The sequence below is a fragment of the Euprymna scolopes genome, chromosome 1, assembly GCF_053919585.1.
Source record: "Euprymna scolopes isolate OS-2025 chromosome 1, ASM5391958v1, whole genome shotgun sequence".
Taxonomy (NCBI): Eukaryota; Metazoa; Mollusca; class Cephalopoda; order Sepiida; family Sepiolidae; genus Euprymna; species Euprymna scolopes.
This window is the reverse complement of record NC_136482.1, coordinates 200,659,751-200,683,888: the sequence shown is the minus strand read 5'-3', so window position 1 is coordinate 200,683,888 and position 24,138 is coordinate 200,659,751. Positions and strand designations below refer to the sequence as shown.

The 24,138-nt window shown below is 23.9% G+C and overlaps 1 protein-coding gene across 1 annotated transcript in view; it reads right to left on the bottom strand.

Annotated features, from left to right (window-relative positions):
* LOC145279699 (DNA replication ATP-dependent helicase/nuclease DNA2-like) overlaps nt 1-24,138 on the bottom strand; it is a 190,058-nt gene that overhangs the window by 51,040 nt on the left and 114,880 nt on the right. Inside the window, exons 20-22 of the mRNA XM_080130983.1 lie at nt 16,876-16,998; nt 12,660-12,739; nt 11,674-11,726 (exon numbers count right to left, since the gene is read on the bottom strand). Of these exons, the coding sequence (XP_079987109.1) occupies nt 11,674-11,726; nt 12,660-12,739; nt 16,876-16,998 (256 nt within the window). The remainder of the gene's footprint in view (nt 1-11,673; nt 11,727-12,659; nt 12,740-16,875; nt 16,999-24,138) is intronic.

Sequence of the window (24,138 nt, the reverse complement as noted above, 5' to 3'; positions counted from 1 at the left end):
ACATTATATTAATAACTTATTAACATTATATTAATAACATTATTAACATTATATTAATAACATATTAACATTATATTAATAACATTATTAACATTATATTTAATAACTTAACATTATATTAATAACATATTAACATTATATTAATAACATTATTAACATTATATTAATACATTATTAACATTATATAATAACATTTATATTATTAACATTATATTTAATAACATTAACATTATATTAATAACTTATTAACATTATATTAATAACATTATTAACATTATATTAATAACATTATTAACATTATATTAATAACATTATTAACATTATATTTAATAACATTATTAACATTATATTTAATAACATTATTAACATTATATTAATAACATTATTAACATTATATTAATAACATTATTAACATTATATTAATAACATTATTAACATTATATTAATAACATTATTAACATTATATTAATAACATTATTAACATTATATTAATAACATTATTAACATTATATTTAATAACATTATTAACATTATATTAATAACATTATTAACATTATATTAATAACATTATTAACATTATATTAATAACATTATTAACATTATATTAATAACATTATTAACATTATATTATAACATTATTAACATTATATTAATAACATTATTAACATTATATTAATAACATTATTAACATTATATTAATAACATTATTAACATTATATTAATAACATTATTAACATTATATTAATAACATTATTAACATTATATTAATAACATTATTAACATTATATTAATAACATTATTAACATTATATAAATAACATTTATTAACATTATATTAATAACATTATTAACATTATATTAATAACTTATTAACATTATATTAATAACATTATTAACATTATATTAATAACATTATTAACATTATATTAATAACATTATTAACATTATATTAATAACATTATTAACATTATATTAATAACATTATTAACATTATATTAATAACATTATTAACATTATATTAATAACATTATTAACATTATATTAATAACATTATTAACATTATATTAATAACATTATTAACATTATATTAATAACATTATTAACATTATATTAATAACATTATTAACATTATATTAATAACATTATTAACATTATATTAATAACATTATTAACATTATATTTAATAACATTAACATTATATTAATAACATTATTAACATTATATTAATAACATTATTAACATTATATTAATATTAACAATTATATATAATAACATTAACATTATATTAATAACATATTAACATTATATTAATAACATTATTAACATTATATTAATAACATTATTAACATTATATTAATAACATTATTAACATTATATTAATAACATTATTAACATTATATTAATAACATTATTAACATTATATTAATAACATTATTAACATTATATTAATAACATTATTAACATTATATTAATAACATTATTAACATTATATTAATAACATTATTAACATTATATTAATAACATTAACATTATATTTAAATAACATTATTAACATTATATTAATAACATTATTAACATTATATTAATAACATTATTAACATTATATTAATAACATTATTAACATTATATTAATAACATTATTAACATTATATTAATAACATTATTAACATTATATTAATAACATTATTAACATTATATTAATAACATTATTAACATTATATTAATAACATTATTAACATTATATTAATAACATTATTAACATTATATTAATAACATTATTAACATTATATTAATAACATTATTAACATTATATTAATAACATTATTAACATTATATTAATAACATTATTTATTTTATAACATTATACATTATATTAATAACATTATTAACATTATATTAATAACATTATTAACATTATATTAATAACATTATTAACATTATATTAATAACATTATTAACATTATATTAATAACATTATTAACATTATATTAATAACATTATTAACATTATATTAATAACATTATTAACATTATATTAATAACATTATTAACATTATATTAATAACATTATTAACATTATATTAATAACATTATTAACATTATATTAATAACATTATTAACATTATATTAATAACATTATTAACATTATATTAATAACATTATTAACATTATATTAATAACATTATTAACATTATATTAATAACATTATTAACATTATATTAATAACATTATTAACATTATATTAATAACATTATTAACATTATATTAATAACATTATTAACATTATATTAATAACATTATTAACATTATATTTAATAACATTATTAACATTATATTAATAACATTATTAACATTATATTAATAACATTATTAACATTATATTAATAACATTATTAACATTATATTAATAACATTATTAACATTATATTAATAACATTATTAACATTATATTTAATAACATTATTAACATTATATTAATAACATTATTAACATTATATTAATAACATTATTAACATTATATTAATAACATTATTAACATTATATTAATAACATTATTAACATTATATTAATAACATTATTAACATTATATTAATAACATTATTAACATTATATTTAATAACATTATTAACATTATATTAATAACATTATTAACATTATATTAATAACATTATTAACATTATATTAATAACATTATTAACATTATATTAATAACATTATTAACATTATATTAATAACATTATTAACATTATATTAATAACATTATTAACATTATATTAATAACATTATTAACATTATATTAATAACATTATTAACATTATATTTAATAAATTAACATTATATTAATAACATTAACATTATATTAATAACATTATTAACATTATATTAATAACATTATTAACATTATATTAATAACATTATTAACATTATATTAATAACATTATTAACATTATATTAATAACATTATTAACATTATATTAATAACATTATTAACATTATATTAATAACATTATTAACATTATATTAATAACATTATTAACATTATATTAATAACATTATTAACATTATATTAATAACATTATTAACAGTATTATATAATAACATTATTAACATTATATTAATAACATTATTAACATTATATTAATAACATTATTAACATTATATTAATAACATTATTAACATTATATTAATAACATTATTAACATTATATTTAATAACATTATTAACATTATATTAATAACATTATTAACATTATATTAATAACATTATTAACATTATATTAATAACATTATTAACATTATATTAATAACATTATTAACATTATATTAATAACATTATTAACATTATATTAATAACATTATTAACATTATATTAATAACATTATTAACATTATATTAATAACATTATTAACATTATATTAATAACATTATTAACATTATATTAATAACATTATTAACATTATATTAATAACATTATTAACATTATATTTAATAACATTATTAACATTATATTAATAACATTATTAACATTATATTAATAACATTATTAACATTATATTAATAACATTATTAACATTATATTAATAACATTAACATTATATTTAATAACATTATTAACATTATATTAATAACATTATTAACATTATATTAATAACATTATTAACATTATATTAATAACATTATTAACATTATATTAATAACATTATTAACATTATATTAATAACATTATTAACATTATATTAATAACATTATTAACATTATATTAATAACATTATTAACATTATATTAATAACATTATTAACATTATATTAATAACATTATTAACATTATATTAATAACATTATTAACATTATATTTAATAACATTATTAACATTATATTTAATAACATTATTAACATTATATTAATAACATTATTAACATTATATTAATAACATTATTAACATTATATTAATAACATTATTAACATTATATTTAATAACTATTAACATTATATTTAATAACATTATTAACATTATATTAATAACATTATTAACATTATATTTAATAACATTATTAACATTATATTAATAACATTATTAACATTATATTAATAACATTATTAACATTATATTAATAACATTATTAACATTATATTAATAACATTATTAACATTATATTAATAACATTATTAACATTATATTAATAACATTATTAACATTATATTAATAACATTATTAACATTATATTAATAACATTATTAACATTATATTAATAACATTATTAACATTATATTAATAACATTATTAACATTATATTTAATAACATTAACATTATATTTAATAACATTATTAACATTATATTAATAACATTATTAACATTATATTAATAACATTATTAACATTATATTAATAACATTATTAACATTATATTAATAACATTAACATTATATTTAATAACATTATTAACATTATATTTAATAACATTATTAACATTATATTAATAACATTATTAACATTATATTAATAACATTATTAACATTATATTAATAACATTATTAACATTATATTAATAACATTATTAACATTATATTAATAACATTATTAACATTATATTAATAACATTATTAACATTATATTAATAACATTATTAACATTATATTAATAACATTATTAACATTATATTAATAACATTATTAACATTATATTAATAACATTATTAACATTATATTTAATAACATTAACATTATATTTAATAACATTATTAACATTATATTAATAACATTATTAACATTATATTAATAACATTATTAACATTATATTAATAACATTATTAACATTATATTTACTAACATTAACATTATATTTAATAACATTATTAACATTATATTAATAACATTATTAACATTATATTTAATAACATTATATTAATAACATTATTAACATTATATTAATAACATTATTAACATTATATTAATAACATTATTAACATTATATTAATAACATTATTAACATTATATTAATAACATTATTAACATTATATTAATAACATTATTAACATTATATTAATAACATTATTAACATTATATTAATAACATTATTAACATTATATTAATAACATTATTAACATTATATTAATAACATTATTAACATTATATTAATAACATTATTAACATTATATTTAATAACATTAACATTATATTTAATAACATTATTAACATTATATTAATAACATTATTAACATTATATTAATAACATTATTAACATTATATTAATAACATTATTAACATTATATTAATAACATTAACATTATATTAATAACATTATTAACATTATATTTAATAACATTATTAACATTATATTAATAACATTATTAACATTATATTAATAACATTATTAACATTATATTAATAACATTATTAACATTATATTAATAACATTATTAACATTATATTAATAACATTATTAACATTATATTTAATAACATTATTAACATTATATTACTAACATTATTAACATTATATTAATAACATTATTAACATTATATTAATAACATTATTAACATTATATTAATAACATTATTAACATTATATTTAATAACATTAACATTATATTAATAACATTATTAACATTATATTAATAACATTATTAACATTATATTAATAACATTATTAACATTATATTAATAACATTATTAAACATTATATTAATAACATTATTAACATTATATTAATAACATTATTAACATTATATTTAATAACATTAACATTATATTTAATAACATTATTAACATTATATTAATAACATTATTAACATTATATTTAATAACATTATTAACATTATATTAATAACATTATTAACATTATATTAATAACATTATTAACATTATATTAATAACATTATTAACATTATATTTAATACCATTAACATTATATTAATAACATTATTAACATTATATTAATAACATTATTAACATTATCTAAATAACATTATTAACATTATATTAATAACATTATTAACATTATATTAATAACATTATTAACATTATCTTAATAACATTATTAACATTATATTAATAACATTATTAACATTATATTTAATACCATTAACATTATATTAATAACATTATTAACATTATATTAATAACATTATTAACATTATCTTAATAACATTATTAACATTATATTAATAACATTATTAACATTATATTAATAACATTATTAACATTATCTTAATAACATTATTAACATTATATTAATAACATTATTAACATTATATTTAATACCATTAACATTATATTAATAACATTATTAACATTATATTAATAACATTATTAACATTATCTTAATAACATTATTAACATTATATTAATAACATTATTAACATTATATTAATAACATTATTAACATTATATTAATAACATTATTAACATTATATTTAATACCATTAACATTATATTAATAACATTATTAACATTATATTAATAACATTATTAACATTATCTTAATAACATTATTAACATTATATTAATAACATTATTAACATTATATTTAATACCATTAACATTATATTAATAACATTATTAACATTATATTAATAACATTATTAACATTATATTAATAACATTATTAACATTATATTTTATAACATTAACATTATATTAATAACATTATTAACATTATATTAATAACATTATTAACATTATATTTAATAACATTAACATTATATTAATAACATTATTAACATTATATTTAATAACATTAACATTATATTAATAACATTATTAACATTATATTAATAACATTATTAACATTATATTAATAACATTATTAACATTATATTAATAACATTATTAACATTATATTAATAACATTATTAAAATTATATTAATAACATTATTAACATTATATTAATAACATTATTAAAATTATATTAATAACATTATTAACATTATATTAATAACATTATTAACATTATATTAATAACATTATTAACATTATATTAATAACATTAACATTATATTTATAACATTATTAACATTATATTAATAACATTAACATTATATTAATAACATTAACATTATATTAATAACATTATTAAAATTATATTAATAACATTATTAAAATTATATTAATAACATTATTAACATTATATTAATAACATTATTAACATTATATTAATAACATTAATAACATTATATTAATAACATTATTAACATTATATTAATAACATTATTAACATTTATTAACATTATATTAATAACATTATTAACATTTAATAACATTATTAACATTTAATAACATTATTAACATTTAATAACATTATTAACATTTAATAACATTATTAACATTATATTTTATAACATTAACATTATATTTAATAACATTAACATTATATTAATAACATTATTAACATTATATTTTATAACATTAACATTATATTTAATACCATTAACATTATATTAATAACATTATTAACATTATATTAATAACATTATTAACATTTATTAACATTATATTAATAACATTATTAACATTTAATAACATTATTAACATTTAATAACATTATTAACATTTAATAACATTATTAACATTTAATAACATTATTAACATTATATTTTATAACATTAACATTATATTTAATAACATTAACATTATATTAATAACATTATTAACATTATATTAATAACATTATTAACATTATATTTTATAACATTAACATTATATTTAATACCATTAACATTATATTAATAACATTATTAACATTATATTTTATAACATTAACATTATATTTAATACCATTAACATTATATTTAATAACATTATTAACATTATATTTTATAACATTAACATTATATTTAATACCATTAACATTATATTAATAACATTATTAACATTATATTTAATAACATTATTAACATTATATTTTATAACATTAACATTATATTTAATAACATTAACATTATATTAATAACATTATTAACATTATATTAATAACATTATTAACATTATATTTTATAACATTAACATTATATTTAATACCATTAACATTATATTAATAACATTATTAACATTATATTTTATAACATTAACATTATATTAATAACATTATTAACATTATATTTAATAACATTAACATTATATTTAATAACATTAACATTATATTAATAACATTATTAACATTATATTAATAACATTATTAACATTATATTAATAACATTATTAACATTATATTAATAACATTATTAACATTATATTAATAACATTAACATTATATTAATAACATTATTAACATTATATTAATAACATTATTAACATTATCTTAATAACATTATTAACATTATATTAATAACATTATTAACATTATATTTAATAACATTAACATTATATTAATAACATTATTAACATTATATTTAATAACATTAACATTATATTAATAACATTATTAACATTATATTAATAACATTATTAACATTATATTAATAACATTATTAACATTATATTAATAACATTATTAACATTATATTAATAACATTATTAACATTATATTAATAACATTATTAACATTATATTAATAACATTATTAACATTATCTTAATAACATTATTAACATTATATTAATAACATTATTAACATTATATTAATAACATTATTAAAATTATATTAATAACATTATTAACATTATATTAATAACATTATTAACATTATATTAATAACATTATTAACATTATATTAATAACATTATTAACATTATATTTAATAACATTATTAACATTATATTTAATAACATTAACATTATATTAATAACATTATTAACATTATATTAATAACATTATTAACATTATATTAATAACATTATTAACATTATATTAATAACATTATTAACATTATATTAATAACATTATTAACATTATATTAATAACATTATTAACATTATATTAATAACATTATTAACATTATATTAATAACATTATTAACATTATATTAATAACATTATTAACATTATATTAATAACATTATTAACATTATATTAATAACATTATTAACATTATATTAATAACATTATTAACATTATATTAATAACATTATTAACATTATATTAATAACATTATTAACATTATATTAATAACATTATTAACATTATATTAATAACATTATTAAAATTATATTAATAACATTATTAACATTATATTAATAACATTATTAAAATTATATTAATAACATTATTAACATTATATTAATAACATTATTAACATTATATTAATAACATTATTAACATTATATTAATAACATTAACATTATATTTATAACATTATTAACATTATATTAATAACATTAACATTATATTAATAACATTAACATTATATTAATAACATTATTAAAATTATATTAATAACATTATTAAAATTATATTAATAACATTATTAACATTATATTAATAACATTATTAACATTATATTAATAACATTAATAACATTATATTAATAACATTATTAACATTATATTAATAACATTATTAACATTTATTAACATTATATTAATAACATTATTAACATTTAATAACATTATTAACATTTAATAACATTATTAACATTTAATAACATTATTAACATTTAATAACATTATTAACATATTTATTAACATTATTTATTTATCAAATTTATTAACATTTATATTTAACATTTATTATTAACATTATTTATCAACATTAACATTATCAACATTAATTATTATTTATAAACATTATTAACATTATAAACATTATTACAATTATAAACATTATTAAAATTATAAACATTATTTATTAACATTAGAAACTTTATTAACATTATCAACATTATTTATTAAAAATAATGTTGATAATGTTAATAAATAATTATTTATTAACATTATCAATATTATTTATTAACATTATCAATATTATTTATTAACATTATCTATATTATTTATTAACATTATCATTATTTATTAACATTATCAATATTATTTATTAACATTATCAATATTATTTATTAACATTATCAATATTATTTATTAAAAATAATGTTGATAATGTTAATAAATAATTATTTATTAACATTATCAATATTATTTATTAACATTATCAACATTATTAAAATTAAAAATAATGGTGGAAATCTTCAAAAGAAAACCAAAAAATATCCTTATGACAAGTTTCCACATCAATGTCTGCTTTATGATATTTCAAAGTTTTTATTTTTTTAAAAAGGACATTACTTGGTTCCTTTTCTTTTGAAAAAGATGATATTCTCGAAATATTAAGACCTCCACCATCCCAGTTATAGCAAACAATAAGTTCATATTTACGCATTTGTATTGTGATTATCTTGAAAAGTAAATACATATACAAAGTTAAATAAAATAACAAAAACAAATAAGACCTTCTTTCGTTTGTTCATACATCACGCCAATATAACAGCCGGTTCCTGCATTGCTGTAGCCTTCTTATACTCCTCCATATCTATTTACCAGCAATGTTTCAAGCAAACTACCTTTCTTAAGTATATCTATATATAAAGTGATCTTGTCTGTCTGAGGAACGGTTTCTACCAAACTACCAAAGCTATTATACCCAATATATATCAGTAATTTCAAAAGTTAAAAAAAAATGAAAAAAAAAAAAAAAAAAATGAAAAAAAAAAAAAAAAAAAAAAAAAAAATGACTTCAGTGCCATCAGCTAGAATTGAAACCAAAACATTTAGCATTCCAGCCTTATTTGTTACCATCTGAGCTAACAGATGGATAAGAAACTTTTAAAAATCAACCAACTTTAACATAAATGTATATTTGCATATGCGTACAAGAGCACTATAAGTCAACTTACGCCTCCCAAGTCTCAATTTTTTTCAACTTTAACCCTTAGCAGTTATTTTTACCAACTAAAAAACAAATCAAATGGTTTCCAAATGCCCTATATATCAAGTTTCAAGTCCGTAGATCACAAACTGACAGCGTAGTTTGGTAGAGATTGTTCCTCAGACGGACAGACATAGTAAAATTTATAAACTAGCAGGCTGCTCAATGTTGCCCAGTCATAAAATACATATATTTAATACGGAAGCTGAGACATGTGCATGCAAGTATTATGTTTTTTCTAAAAACATTCACTTCTTGTAAGTAAAAAAAAAAAAAATACTCAAGCTGAGATCAAAACCAAAACCTAAAGACAATGAGTTAAGTATGATAACCATTAGACCAACATGACACGATCTTTAAAAGGTGTTTTCAAACCTACTTATTCTGAACATAAATCTTTAATGTAAACTATTCACGTATGCGCATTCGTGAAACAGCAAACAGATAATTCCTATGTACCAATTTTGACCTTTTAGCAGACTGTTTTTATGAATGAAAATGAATTAAGTTTTCCACATGTTTGATTATCCTATATACCAAATTTCAAGTGTGTAGATCAAAAATTTGTTGAGTATATAGGTTAAGAAGTGTTCTCATACATACACACTTATTCTCACTTTTATAGATATATAGATTATTAAGAAAAGCTTTGATGATTGCAAAGACATTGCCAGATATTTTCATAGCAAGTTTATGAAGGAATCCTTTGTACCCAACCGTTTCAAAAGCCTTTCATATGTCGAGAACTAGTTCCTCAAACAGATTCTTCATTCAACACAGATGCAACAGAAAACTTTGAAGGCAATAACAGCAAACGATACTTACTTTCAGAACTGATGCTCTTTGAGGTTTGTTTAATGGTTTGAAAACGGTTTTCACTGCAATAGAAAAAAATTCTTTTTAATTTAAATATAAATTTTTATCGCATATTAGTCAAAGGCAAACTGACTCTAAATCCATTTGGCCTTTTTAGCCAAGATCAAGATGTAGTATCTGTTTTGATAAATGAACTATCTGGCATGTTTACATTGCAAACCATACAGATACTCACTCAGTGGTTGTTGCCAGTATTCATTTGAATATATACTGAATTATCTCCCTTAGTGTTGCACCAGCATTCGTACAAATAAATATTGAAACAGAAAATGTATGATAATAGTACAAACTTGCTGTACTTAGTGTTGAAGCTGAGACGTCTTTGTTTTTGTTTTTTTAAATCATATAAATATTTTTAAGGATTTAAAAAAATTTTCTTTTTAATTTTAAATTTCTAAATAACTAGCATGGCGCCCGGCATTGCCCAGTCATAAAAGATGCTTAAATATATTTTAATTCATGCAGCTTTCATATTTATTAGTATAAAGTCAATTCTCTATTGATTATTATATTGTACCTAACATACAGTATTGATTTCAAAAGGTGAAAAAATAAATAAATGACTTGGGTGTCACCGTCTGAACTAAGTCCACACGCATATACAAAAATCTTTAAAAATAAAATTGCTAAAAGGTATAAATGTATATTTGCACATGCATAGAAATAACGAGCTTAGTCAACTTAAGTCAAGTTTCAATATTTCGCCAGTTAAAATCCGAATCAAATTTGTTCCATGCATATCATATTTAGATGTAATATAATTTACAATCTCTCAGTAACTGAAATGGGCAGACGAGCTCATAATAAACGATTATGAACGAAAATACTTTAGTCTGATGCATTATACTTGGTACGGTGAACTGATTACGATCATGCATAACAAGTTGATTGCGATGCACGAAGGCGGGTGCATTAAAAGTAAAAAGAAATATCACCTTTTTGAATCAAACTCTTCGATAATGTTGTCTGGATTCGTGGTTTTTGATAATCGATGATCAACTCTCGCAATCGAGCACTGAAATAATAAACAAAATTGAACAAAAATTATAAGGTGACTTCAATAAGTTTCCAGACTTTTTTTCTACAGGCATTTTAAATCGTCATAGACTTTTGAAAAATCAGTATGTTATTGCTATACATCTTATGACATGATTGACCAATTTTTATGATTTCAGGTTCAAATGAACAGCTACAGCAGGAATTGGAATACACCCTACTAAAGCCTGATTGTTACAGCTGGTGAATCTCAAAAATGCAATCTGGACGTGAAGACACGTTAGAAGAAAGATATGCAATAAAATTCTGTTTTAAACTTGGAAAAAATGCCACAGAAATGTATGGAATGCTTCAAACTGCTTTTGGACCATCTTGCATGAATCGAACATCAGTTTCTGAATGGCATAAAAGATTTAAGGAAAGCAAAGAGTTTGTGAGGGATGATGAGAGGTGTGAAAAGAGTAATGAAGTCATAACACCAGAGTTGATTGGCCAAATAAAGAATTTCATGGATAAAGGACTGTCATGTGTCTATAGAGACAATAAGCACACAGTTTGATATCAGTGTGAGAACTGTACACACAATTATTTGTGAGGAACTGAAGATGTGGAATATTTGCACAAAGTTTGTCCCAAGAGTGATCAGAAGATTTGAAAGAAAGACTTCATGACAGCAGGGAGATGGTCGAGTTGATCAATTCAGATCCTGCAGTTCTTGATTCTCTGGTGACCTGCAATGAAAGCTGGATCCACTGCTATGACCCAGAAACTAAGAGACAGAGTTGTCAGTGGAAGCATGCCGGCTCTCCCAGACACAAGAAAAACAGAGCCAATCCACCCAGAAATTTATAATGATCCCTTTTTTTGACAACATGAGCATGATCAACATACACTGAACAAACAGTCAACAAGGAATGTTGAGGATTGAAGGACATTCAGGAAAAGATTCCATCAGAAAAGGCCACACTCTTCAAATCGGGTCCGTGGCATTTCCACCAAGACAATGCACTAGCCCACAACTCCATCCTTGTCACAGACTATTTGACCAAGATAGGCGTCAAGATATTTCCTCACCCTCCCTATAGTCCAGACCTTGCTCCCTGTGACTTTTGGTCATTCCCTGAGCTCAAGTAAAACCTTAGAGACTGCCATTATGATAATCAAGACGAAAGAGGCTGAGATGATGATAATCAAGACGAAAGAGGCTGAGATGATGAGGGTCATTGACACGCTCTCACAAGAAGACTTCCATAGGGCCTTTCAGAAGTTACTGAAGCGGTAAAACAAGTTCATTTCAACCGAAGCACCTCTTACACAAAACAAATTTTGATGAGGCTATAATTAGTCATATGATTTTAAAATTATTGCTGAACTTTAATAATTTTTTTGTAATTTTATGAATTATCTTGTAAATGTCTTGTCTATAAATGAACCAATGACACAATTGTGATTCTTGAGATAAAACATATCTTACCTTTTATAAGATCTTGTGTTTCTTGGGAGAAATAAAAAATATATATATATATATATATATATGTGTGTGTATATATTATACAGGGTGGAATGATAAAATTGTTGCCCTAAAAAAAGACATGATTCCATTTCTGTTTGATGAAAACCGGTTTTCTTTTTTTCTTGCAACCAATTGGCCAGTTCTGTACAAATCCCAAGAGTGATAGGAGCCTTTTATCATGTCTGAAAATGACACAATGTTCAACAAGCAAGATTGAAGATGCACCACTGTACATCTTATGCTCTCTATCAATCCAAGTTATGACAACAGGACCATTGCCAGCAGCCTCAAAATGCAAATCTGGACAGTTCAAGGCTTGAGGGCACAGCTCAACTAAGTTTCCAGCCACGGTTATGGTCTTTGGTGTGGTTTCAAGTGAGGGCCACATTATGCCACCTCACATTTTCGAAATCAGCTTGAAAGTCAACACCAAAGTGTACCTGAATGTGCTGAAGAGTGTGGTGTGCTTCAATCAGGTGGCCACTCGCAGCAAGACTCGATGCTGGCTCACACTCACTTTAGAAGGAGTGCTACAACTTTGTATCCTTCTCTCATTACCCCCCCTTCTCTCTCAACCTGGACTATTTCGTTTGATTATACATCAAGAACAGCACAAACATGACCTCCCACAACACCAAAGCCAGCCTGATTGCCGCCATCTACCGAGCTCCTACCGCTTATGGAAAAGGCATGTTCCCTGTTTTGGGCCCGTATCGAGGCAGTGATTGAGAGCAAAGGCGACTACATAAATAGTAGTAATAATAATTACCTGAATTGATTTTTTAATAAAAGTTTAAAAATAACGCTGTAGTGTTGTTTTATTTAGAGCGACAAATTTATTGTTCCACCCTGTAAATAGTATATTTATACAAACATTATTCGCTACATATGTGCATGCATGATTCAGCTGCAATCTTGTTCAAAATTCAGTTTCCTGAAGCCTTTGTTGCCCAGATTGATATGAAGGCCAGAGGAAGATGGATTTCAAATGAGATTGTAGCTGAAACATACATGAACATATGTAGCTAATGTTTGTATAAATAAAAAATTTTTACTGTAAGACAACTCTACCTGTTATTGAGCACTATTTTATAAACAATGGAATTTCATTTAAATTAACATATAGGAAACCACAACAATACAATCACTAAATATCTTTTATATAATTTATTTTTCTATTATTTTTAAAACAGTAATCTACATACATGCATGTTTCAAGGTTACTACCTCTCGTTAGCATAGTTTGACTGTTTCTAGAAATCGAACTCTAGAACATGACAAAAGGTAGTAACCTTTAAACATGCATCTACGTAGATTACTGTTTTAAAAAAAATAAAACATTATATACGTCCAAATAAATCATCGGCGATTTTCTAAGTAAATAAAAATGAGTTTAGAAACGAAGCTGCTATCGTATAAAAAAAAAAAAAAAATCAATATATACATATCAAATTAGTAATTTAAATTCTATGACGTGAAATGGTTAAGTTTCAAATCTAGAATTTTTATTAAATCCAAGACAAAGAATATGATTCAAAAATACTTTTTTGAATCATATTCTTTGTCTTGGATTTAATAAAAATTCTAGATTTGAAGCTTAACCATTTCACGTCATAGAATTTAAATTACCATTTTATGATTTATTTGCTCTATCTGGTATATTGTGCAATTCTTATTTAGCTGGGATTGTCTCTATAAAATATTACAGCCATCAATATTTTGTAAGACCCGTAATTACTGGATTTCCATACCAGTAGATCTATTGTATTGCATTATTCTGAAGTATATATATATATATATATATATATATATATATATATATATATATATAAATAAATATGCTCTTATATTTCAGATTTTCCTTTTAATTGAGCACTCTGCTGGATTTCTTTTTCCAAAAAAAAAACTAATCATATATATATATATATATATATATATATATATATATACATACACACTAGCAAAAGTACCCGTCGTTGACTGGGTTCAAAAACAGCCTACAGAAAATGGACTCTGATTTATGAAAGTATGATAGGTTATGAAAAGGAAGGGTTGTAAAGAGATAGCTTTGAATTTGGGGATATCAAAACCAAAGCAAAATATGATGAAAGTAAAAATAAAATAGATAAACCCCATAATTTATTATACCATACCTGTTCACACTGAAACACATCACAATATTCTGTGGATCTATATTAAAAAAACCTTGTTAAACTTTATGACATATTTCCATTCTATGGAGGTCAGGCGCGAATGAACACCCCATAATTTTATTATACCATATTTCTTCAAACAGAAACATAATTATCAAAGTATACTTACGCAGATAGATATGAAAAGTCTTTATCAAAGTTTGTGCCTATTTCCATTCTATGGAGACCAGGCGTGAACGCAGACCCCACAATTTTAATGAACCACCGTTCTGCAGGATGAAACACACCCATTCCTGTGTCTCGATATATCTTCTATCATTATATGTAATCAGTTTTTTAAAATAGTCAACCATATAGGAGCCTATTCGTGACCCGACACACACATACACAGACATTCAGCTTTATATTATATATATATATATATATATATATATGAGAGAGAGAGAGAGAGAGAGAGAGAGAGAGAGAGAGAGAAAAGAGATACCTTACCAATGAGGATTGTTTGACATAAGTATCGACAAGTTATAGTAGCAAGTACCCCAGGTGTTGTAAATATCACACTTGTCCACTCTGAAGATGATAGAAGAAACATCAGGTTCTGTCTGAAGATTCCTAAAGGGGAAAAAATTTTAAAAGGAAAACAATGAAATCTGGGCATTTTTTTAAATTAATACAAGTCTGGATTATATCATCATTTTCCTTGTGGAAATCAAGGACCTAATTTTGCAGAATGGTGCCTCAAAAGGATAGCAATGAAAACATAACTGATGTAGCAGACGTAACTAAAGACAGAAAACAGATTTCAACATTTTCTGCATTCAATTATTTATATAAGTTAACCATCTTTCTATGAATAAAAAAAAATTGTGTTAAATAATATAGGGAGGAGAGGCTGAGGTGTATTTGGTTGAACTAGATCACATTAGAGAGGGGGAGTTTTGCAATCGTCAATCAGTTAATTTAGTCATTGAATCAAATAGGCGATCATTGTAGGAGGCTCTTCCTAATGAGCATCTGGAAAATAGAATAAAGAGTAAAATACTCGAAACTAATGGACAACCAACTTGATAGTGAATTTTGTGGAATGGAGAAAATATATGAATAGTATCAAAATTTTAAGCAATGGACCATGAGTTCATCAATTTAACTCAAGGCAGATTTCAAACTACAATAATGGCGACCAAGACATGGTTCACATATTGGTATTCAAAATTAAAAAAACAGACCAGGGATATACAATATTTGTGTGTGCATATATATATATATATATATATCTCTTATTTATAATATTCCAAATTTTATTATGTTTATGCAATTGAGAATTTGATAATTGTTCATATACCAATGAATTTTAAGTTAGTATAAGGCATGAAAAGCATTTTAGATTTTAAAACAATGGTTACAAATACCAACAATCTTTTAGACTTTTTAAAAAATATCTTTACCAATGAATGGTTTGGACACAGAGACCTCCTTAGGAGTTTTTTTTTAAAAGCAACATGGAAATACTATCTCACAAAGATTCAACAACTAAATTAACTTCCATAAACTTGAACATATATCTAAGGTAATAGCAGAATGAACACATATTTAAGGCAATGTCAGAAACATTAGAGGAAGACCTCCAGTCTGTAGTGGAATGGGGACAAAGATGGATGGTCACATTCTATGCTGCCAAGATTAAGCTTGTTTCCTTCAATAACTACAAGAAACCTTCTCAACCACTAATAGTCATGGCTAATGATACATTACCTGGAAGTACTTCTTTCAAACTCATCGGCTTAACGTTCACAGGAAATAAGAATTGGAACAGAGACATTGAGAGCATTGCCAGGGCCACTGTAAGGAAGGTGGGCTCTCTTTCTACCATGCTGGAAAGTTACTTACGCCTGAAAGTATCCTGTACCTCTACAAGGCCACCATTCGCCCATGTATGGAGTATTGTGGTCACATTTGGGCTGGTGCATCTGCTACTATATCGCTCCTGGACAGGGTTCAAAAGAGAGTTACCATAGGTCCTGAACTGTCATCTAAGCTTCAGCCTGTCCCACAAGTATTTTAATGGTCAATGCTCTGACAAACTACAAGCCTTTCTACCTTCTCAACATAAGTACCCATGACAAACAGCAAAATCACACCCCTGTATGGTAGAAATCCCTAGATGTAAGAAAAACTTCTACTCTAATAGTTTCTTCTCCACAACTGCTAGACTTTCAAACTCCCTTCCAGGTTTCTGCTTTCCCAACTGTACTGACATGCAGAAGTTCAAGTGTAATGTGAACAGACATCTTGCTGCTATACTCCCTTAGTATCCCTGCAACTTATATCCCTCTACATTAGTGGCACTGTGCCTTGTTTGTGCTGAAAATGGAAAATTTTTTTAAAATGTAACATAATTAGAAAATTCACTTTATAATTGTATTTTCACTATTATCGTGAAAAAGTTTCTAATACAAAAAATTGTGCTCAATATTGGGAATAGAACATTATTACAGTTAAATAAGATGGAAAATAATCAAACATATTGTTACATAAATTTATCATATTTTCTTAATGTGCAACAAAGCAGAGGGTAAATCCATAGCTGAATCCTTTGAATCTAAATGAAAAAAAGATTCTTCCCTTCAAAACTCCAAATATTTTTTTAAAAATTATGTAAATTATAGGAAATATTCAGATTGTTGTGGATCGGGTACAATGGTTTGTTTTGCAAGTTGGCACACACTTTCAAACAAGATAAGAAACCGAATATCGAGTTTTGGTCCAGAATTTCTCAAGATATAAAAAAAACAAAAATAACGGAAAATCTGTATAATGTGCGTACTCGTGACGAAATGAGAATATCGTATTTTGATTATTTGGCTACTGCTCTCATCTTGGGTGTTATTTTCAATGTTTTGGTTGATGTAACCTTCGACTTTTTTCAGCAAGGACCCATAGCATAGTGGATAGAGTACTTAATAAAATTTAGTTTTAAAAGTCAAGAAAAGTTAAATTCCTCACTAGTTTGGAGACGGAATGCGTTGTTGTGATAAGTGATTTTCTCTATTAATTCGCACTTTTTATTTTAAGATTCAAATATTAATAACTACATTTTATTTCAGTATTTAATTTATGTATTTCTGTTGTATTAAATGCTAGCTTTAATTTTTTTTTTTTTTTTTTTTTTTTTTTATCGTCCATAAATGTTTATCTACCAAGTTGATCTTAAATATTGTATAATCAATCCATTATATTATCATTTTCAGTCCCCCACCCCTAATTTCTGGCTCCCATCTTATCTCGCAATTACTTATAACGTCACCAACTAACCTTCGGAAGAACCCCCCCCCATCCGATTTTGTTTTATATCATAAGTTGCTTAAAACGTGATTAGTTAAAGTTCAGAATAAAATCACGCTTTCTCTTAACGGTTAATTTAAAAAAAAAAATCTTCTGAACGCTATTAAAAGTTAAATTCCTCACTAGTTTGGAGACGGAATGCGTTGTTGTGATAAGTGATTTTCTCTATTAATTCGCACTTTTTATTTTAAGATTCAAATATTAATAACTACATTTTATTTCAGTATTTAATTTATGTATTTCTGTTGTATTAAATGCTAGCTTTAATTTTTTTTTTTTTTTTTTTTTTTTTATCGTCCATAAATGTTTATCTACCAAGTTGATCTTAAATATTGTATAATCAATCCATTATATTATCATTTTCAGTCCCCCACCCCTAATTTCTGGCTCCCATCTTATCTCGCAATTACTTATAACGTCACCAACTAACCTTCGGAAGAACCCCCCCCCATCCGATTTTGTTTTATATCATAAGTTGCTTAAAACGTGATTAGTTAAAGTTCAGAATAAAATCACGCTTTCTCTTAACGGTTAATTTAAAAAAAAAAATCTTCTGAACGCTATTAAAAGTTAAATTCCTCACTAGTTTGGAGACGGAATGCGTTGTTGTGATAAGTGATTTTCTCTATTAATTCGCACTTTTTATTTTAAGATTCAAATATTAATAACTACATTTTATTTCAGTATTTAATTTATGTATTTCTGTTGTATTAAATGCTAGCTTTAATTTTTTTTTTTTTTTTTTTTTTTTTTTTTCTCGTCCATAAATGTTTATTTATCTACCGAGTTGATTGCAAAAATAGATTACCTAATTGTACTCATTTTTAGTTCGTGGGAGGGGAATCTATCACCATACTTTCCCTTAAACAGGTCCGTTGGACTTTTATTAAGTACAATACTTAATAGTTATTTTTCTTTTTTTTTTATTTTATTTTTTATTTTTTTTTTAATGGAGAGTAGAAAACGCATTGTGGATGCGTTATCGGCAGCTCCTGTTACTCTCGCTTCTTCCTATTTGTCCCTCAGTCCTCATTTTTAAATGAGTGATTTTTCTGACAAAGGGAGAAGAAAAAGCTGTTTTCTAGGTTGGCAGTATTTTTGCGCGAACAGTTGGCAGAGTTGGTGGAAATTTTCTGTTTCTATGTCTATCCTTGTAGCCATGTCACTAGTAAGGGTGCTGGAGGTAAACGTTTTGTCTGGGCTGACGTTATCCGCCTGATAGTCAGGGACCCGAACCTTGGATTAACCACTAAGGAGGCTGTCCTATCAGCAGGTGCAAAGTACTGGGGCTGCTGTATTGCCATTTGGTGAATGGAATCTGGACCATGCAGTAGCTTCTGGTGGGGCCTCTCGATGCCATACTAGTGGGTAATTGTTACGGCTTTACCTTATCATGTGGTACAAAAAAAAAAAAAAAAATTCTTCGTTTCTTTTTCTCTCTTAGTTTCCCCTCTCTGTCCTGCTCTAAGTAAATCTGTCGACCTAGTCCACAAATTCCAAAATTTCATCATGACAAGTTTCAAGAAAAAATACACGATTAAACCCGGTTCTCCAACTTCCAACGTAGACCCCTACTACCATGTCTCCTTCTCCAACATCAGGGGTCTACGTTCTAACCTTCCAGAGGTTGAAACCCAATTACAGGAGACTAAACCAGACCTTTTATTTTTAAGTGAAACTGGCATTGGACAGGCTATTTCCCTTGATGAGTTTGCAATTACAGGATACTCTAACTTAACTTCTAAATCTGACCCCCAAGATCGCCATGGGCATGGAATATGTGCCTATATTAAAGATAGCTTTCCATGTGGGAGGGACATCTCCAGGGAAGATCCTAACTTACCTTATATGTGCTTCCGGGTTGCTTTAGCTCACACTACTGCATTTATATTTACTCTCTATCGCCCCCACAACAGCGGAGTTACTATCTTTCAAAGCATATCTGAGAAAATTGACCAAGTCCTTTCTACTTATCCTTCAGCTAACATTCACGTATGTGGAGACTTCAATGTTCACAACGTCGAATGGTTGACCCACTCAAACAAGACCGATGATGAGGGGAGGTTCTGTCATGATTTCTCCATTGCCTATGACCTCACTCAGATTGTTCAGGAACCTACCCGTGTGCCCGATAATGACGGCCAGTATGCGAGCCTACTAGACCTTTTTCTCACAACTTGCCCTGAACTATGTTCAGTTTCTGTTCTGTCGCCTCTTGGATCTTCCGACCACTCTGTTGTATCAATTAAGATAACAATGAAATGTAATAAGTCCCCAGACGTACCTCTTCATCGTACAGTATATCGATACACTAAGGCTGACTGGGATAGCTTCCGTACATTTATATCTGATCTACCTCTGCATTCCATGTTTAAAAAGGATGTGTCCTCTATAGTATTAGACCTAACTGAATGGTTAATTGTAGGTATTGACCATTTCATACCCTCTAAAAAATTTCAGCAAAAACCTAACAGCCAGCCATGGTTCTCTCCAGAATGTGCTGCTGCCATTGCGCACAGAAATCACTTTTTCCACTGCTTCAAACGTAATAGATGTATGGAAACTAAAGCCGTTTTCAGGACTGCCAGCAACCATTGTAAGAAAGTAATAAGGAACGCAAGAGAGTTGTATGCTCAATCTGTTAAGTCCAAAGTAGCTGAGCAGCGGCTTGGTTCCCACCAGTTTTGGCAAATAGCAAACAGAATCCTGAACAGAAGCGTGTGCTCCATCCCAACTATTATCAATGGATCTGAGGTAATCTCGTCAGCATCAGACAAAGCCAAACTCTTTGTCAAGAACTTTGCAGCTAATTCTACCCTTTGCGACCAAGACCGCCAACCCCCAATATTTCCTCTTGTATCAGAAAACACGCTATGTGATATACGTATATCTGTACGTGATGTTGCCAAGCTAATCAAAAACCTTGATTCCAGTAAAGCAACTGGCCCTGATGGTATTCCAATTATAGTACTCAAAAAACTTCAACCTGAACTAGCGCCCATACTTACAAAACTGTTTAAACGTTGTCTTAAGGAGAATAGTTTCCCATCTCCCTGGAAAATCTCATCAGTATGCCCTGTATTTAAGAATTCAGGTGATCGCTCATCCCCCTCTCAGTACAGGCCAATAAGTCTCCTGTGCGTCATGAGTAAGTTGCTAGAATCTGTATTAAATACAGAAGTAATCAAACATCTCAACAAAAATAACCTTCTAAGTGACACTCAATATGGTTTCCGTTCTGCTAGATCTACAGCAGATGTCCTTACAGTTATATCGCATAGGATTAGCAAATCTCTCGACGGTGGCAATCTTTCTAGGGCAATTGCTCTTGACATATCTAAAGCCTTTGATAGGGTATGGCATAAAGGTTTACTTCATAAGATCGCTAGCTATGGTATAGCTGGAAAAGTCTTCTCAATTATTAAATCATTTCTTTCTGATAGATTCATAAGAGTAGTAGTTGAGGGGCAAAAATCAGAAGCTCACAATATTAATGCCGGTGTCCCTCAGGGATCCATCCTGGGCCCAACTCTTTTCCTGATCTACATTAATGATCTTCCAAATCATATCCTTACATCATTTGTAGACATTTATGCTGACGACACTACAATTTATGGTACCACATCTAAGACAGTAAACGAGCAAGTTCTCTCCAATTCTCTCTCCTCTGATCTTGAGCACGTAGTACAATGGGGAAAGGAGTGGCTGGTTACTTTTAATGCATCTAAAACCAAGCTTCTCTCTTTACATCATCAACATTCTAATCCACATTTGTCATCAATTGAAATGAATGGCTCTCGTCTTCAGGAGGCCTCAAGTTTTGACAAGCTTCTGGGCTTGACCATTACTCCTGATCTTAAATGGAACACGTATATCAAATCTGTTGCCAAGGCCGCTGGAAAAATGGTGGGATCTTTCTATCGATCCAGTAGATATCTCACTGCTGATGCTATTCTCTATCTATATAAGAGCCAGGTACGTCCAAGGATGGAATACTGTTGCCACATCTGGGCAGGAGCTGCTAGAAAGAACTTGTCCTGCCTTGATAGAGTTCAAAATAGACTTCGTAGCCTCGTAGGAGATGTCCTTTTCTCCTCCTTGCAACCTCTATCTCACAGAAGAGATGTTGCGAGTTTGTCTCTGATGTATCGTTATTTTCATGGAAAGTGTTCAACTGAGCTTCAATCTATGGTCCCCCCTCGCCAAACTTTCACAAGAAACACTCGTCTAGCTGTAAACACTATCAATAATTTCCCCCACTCTTTATCTGTGCCTAAACCTAAACGTAGATTCCATGAACAAAGCTTCTTTCTTAGAACTGCACGCCTGTGGAATTGTCTTCCGTTTTCCTGCTTTCCGGCTGACTACAATATGGTTTTGTTCAAGTCTAAAGTAAATAAGTTCTTGATG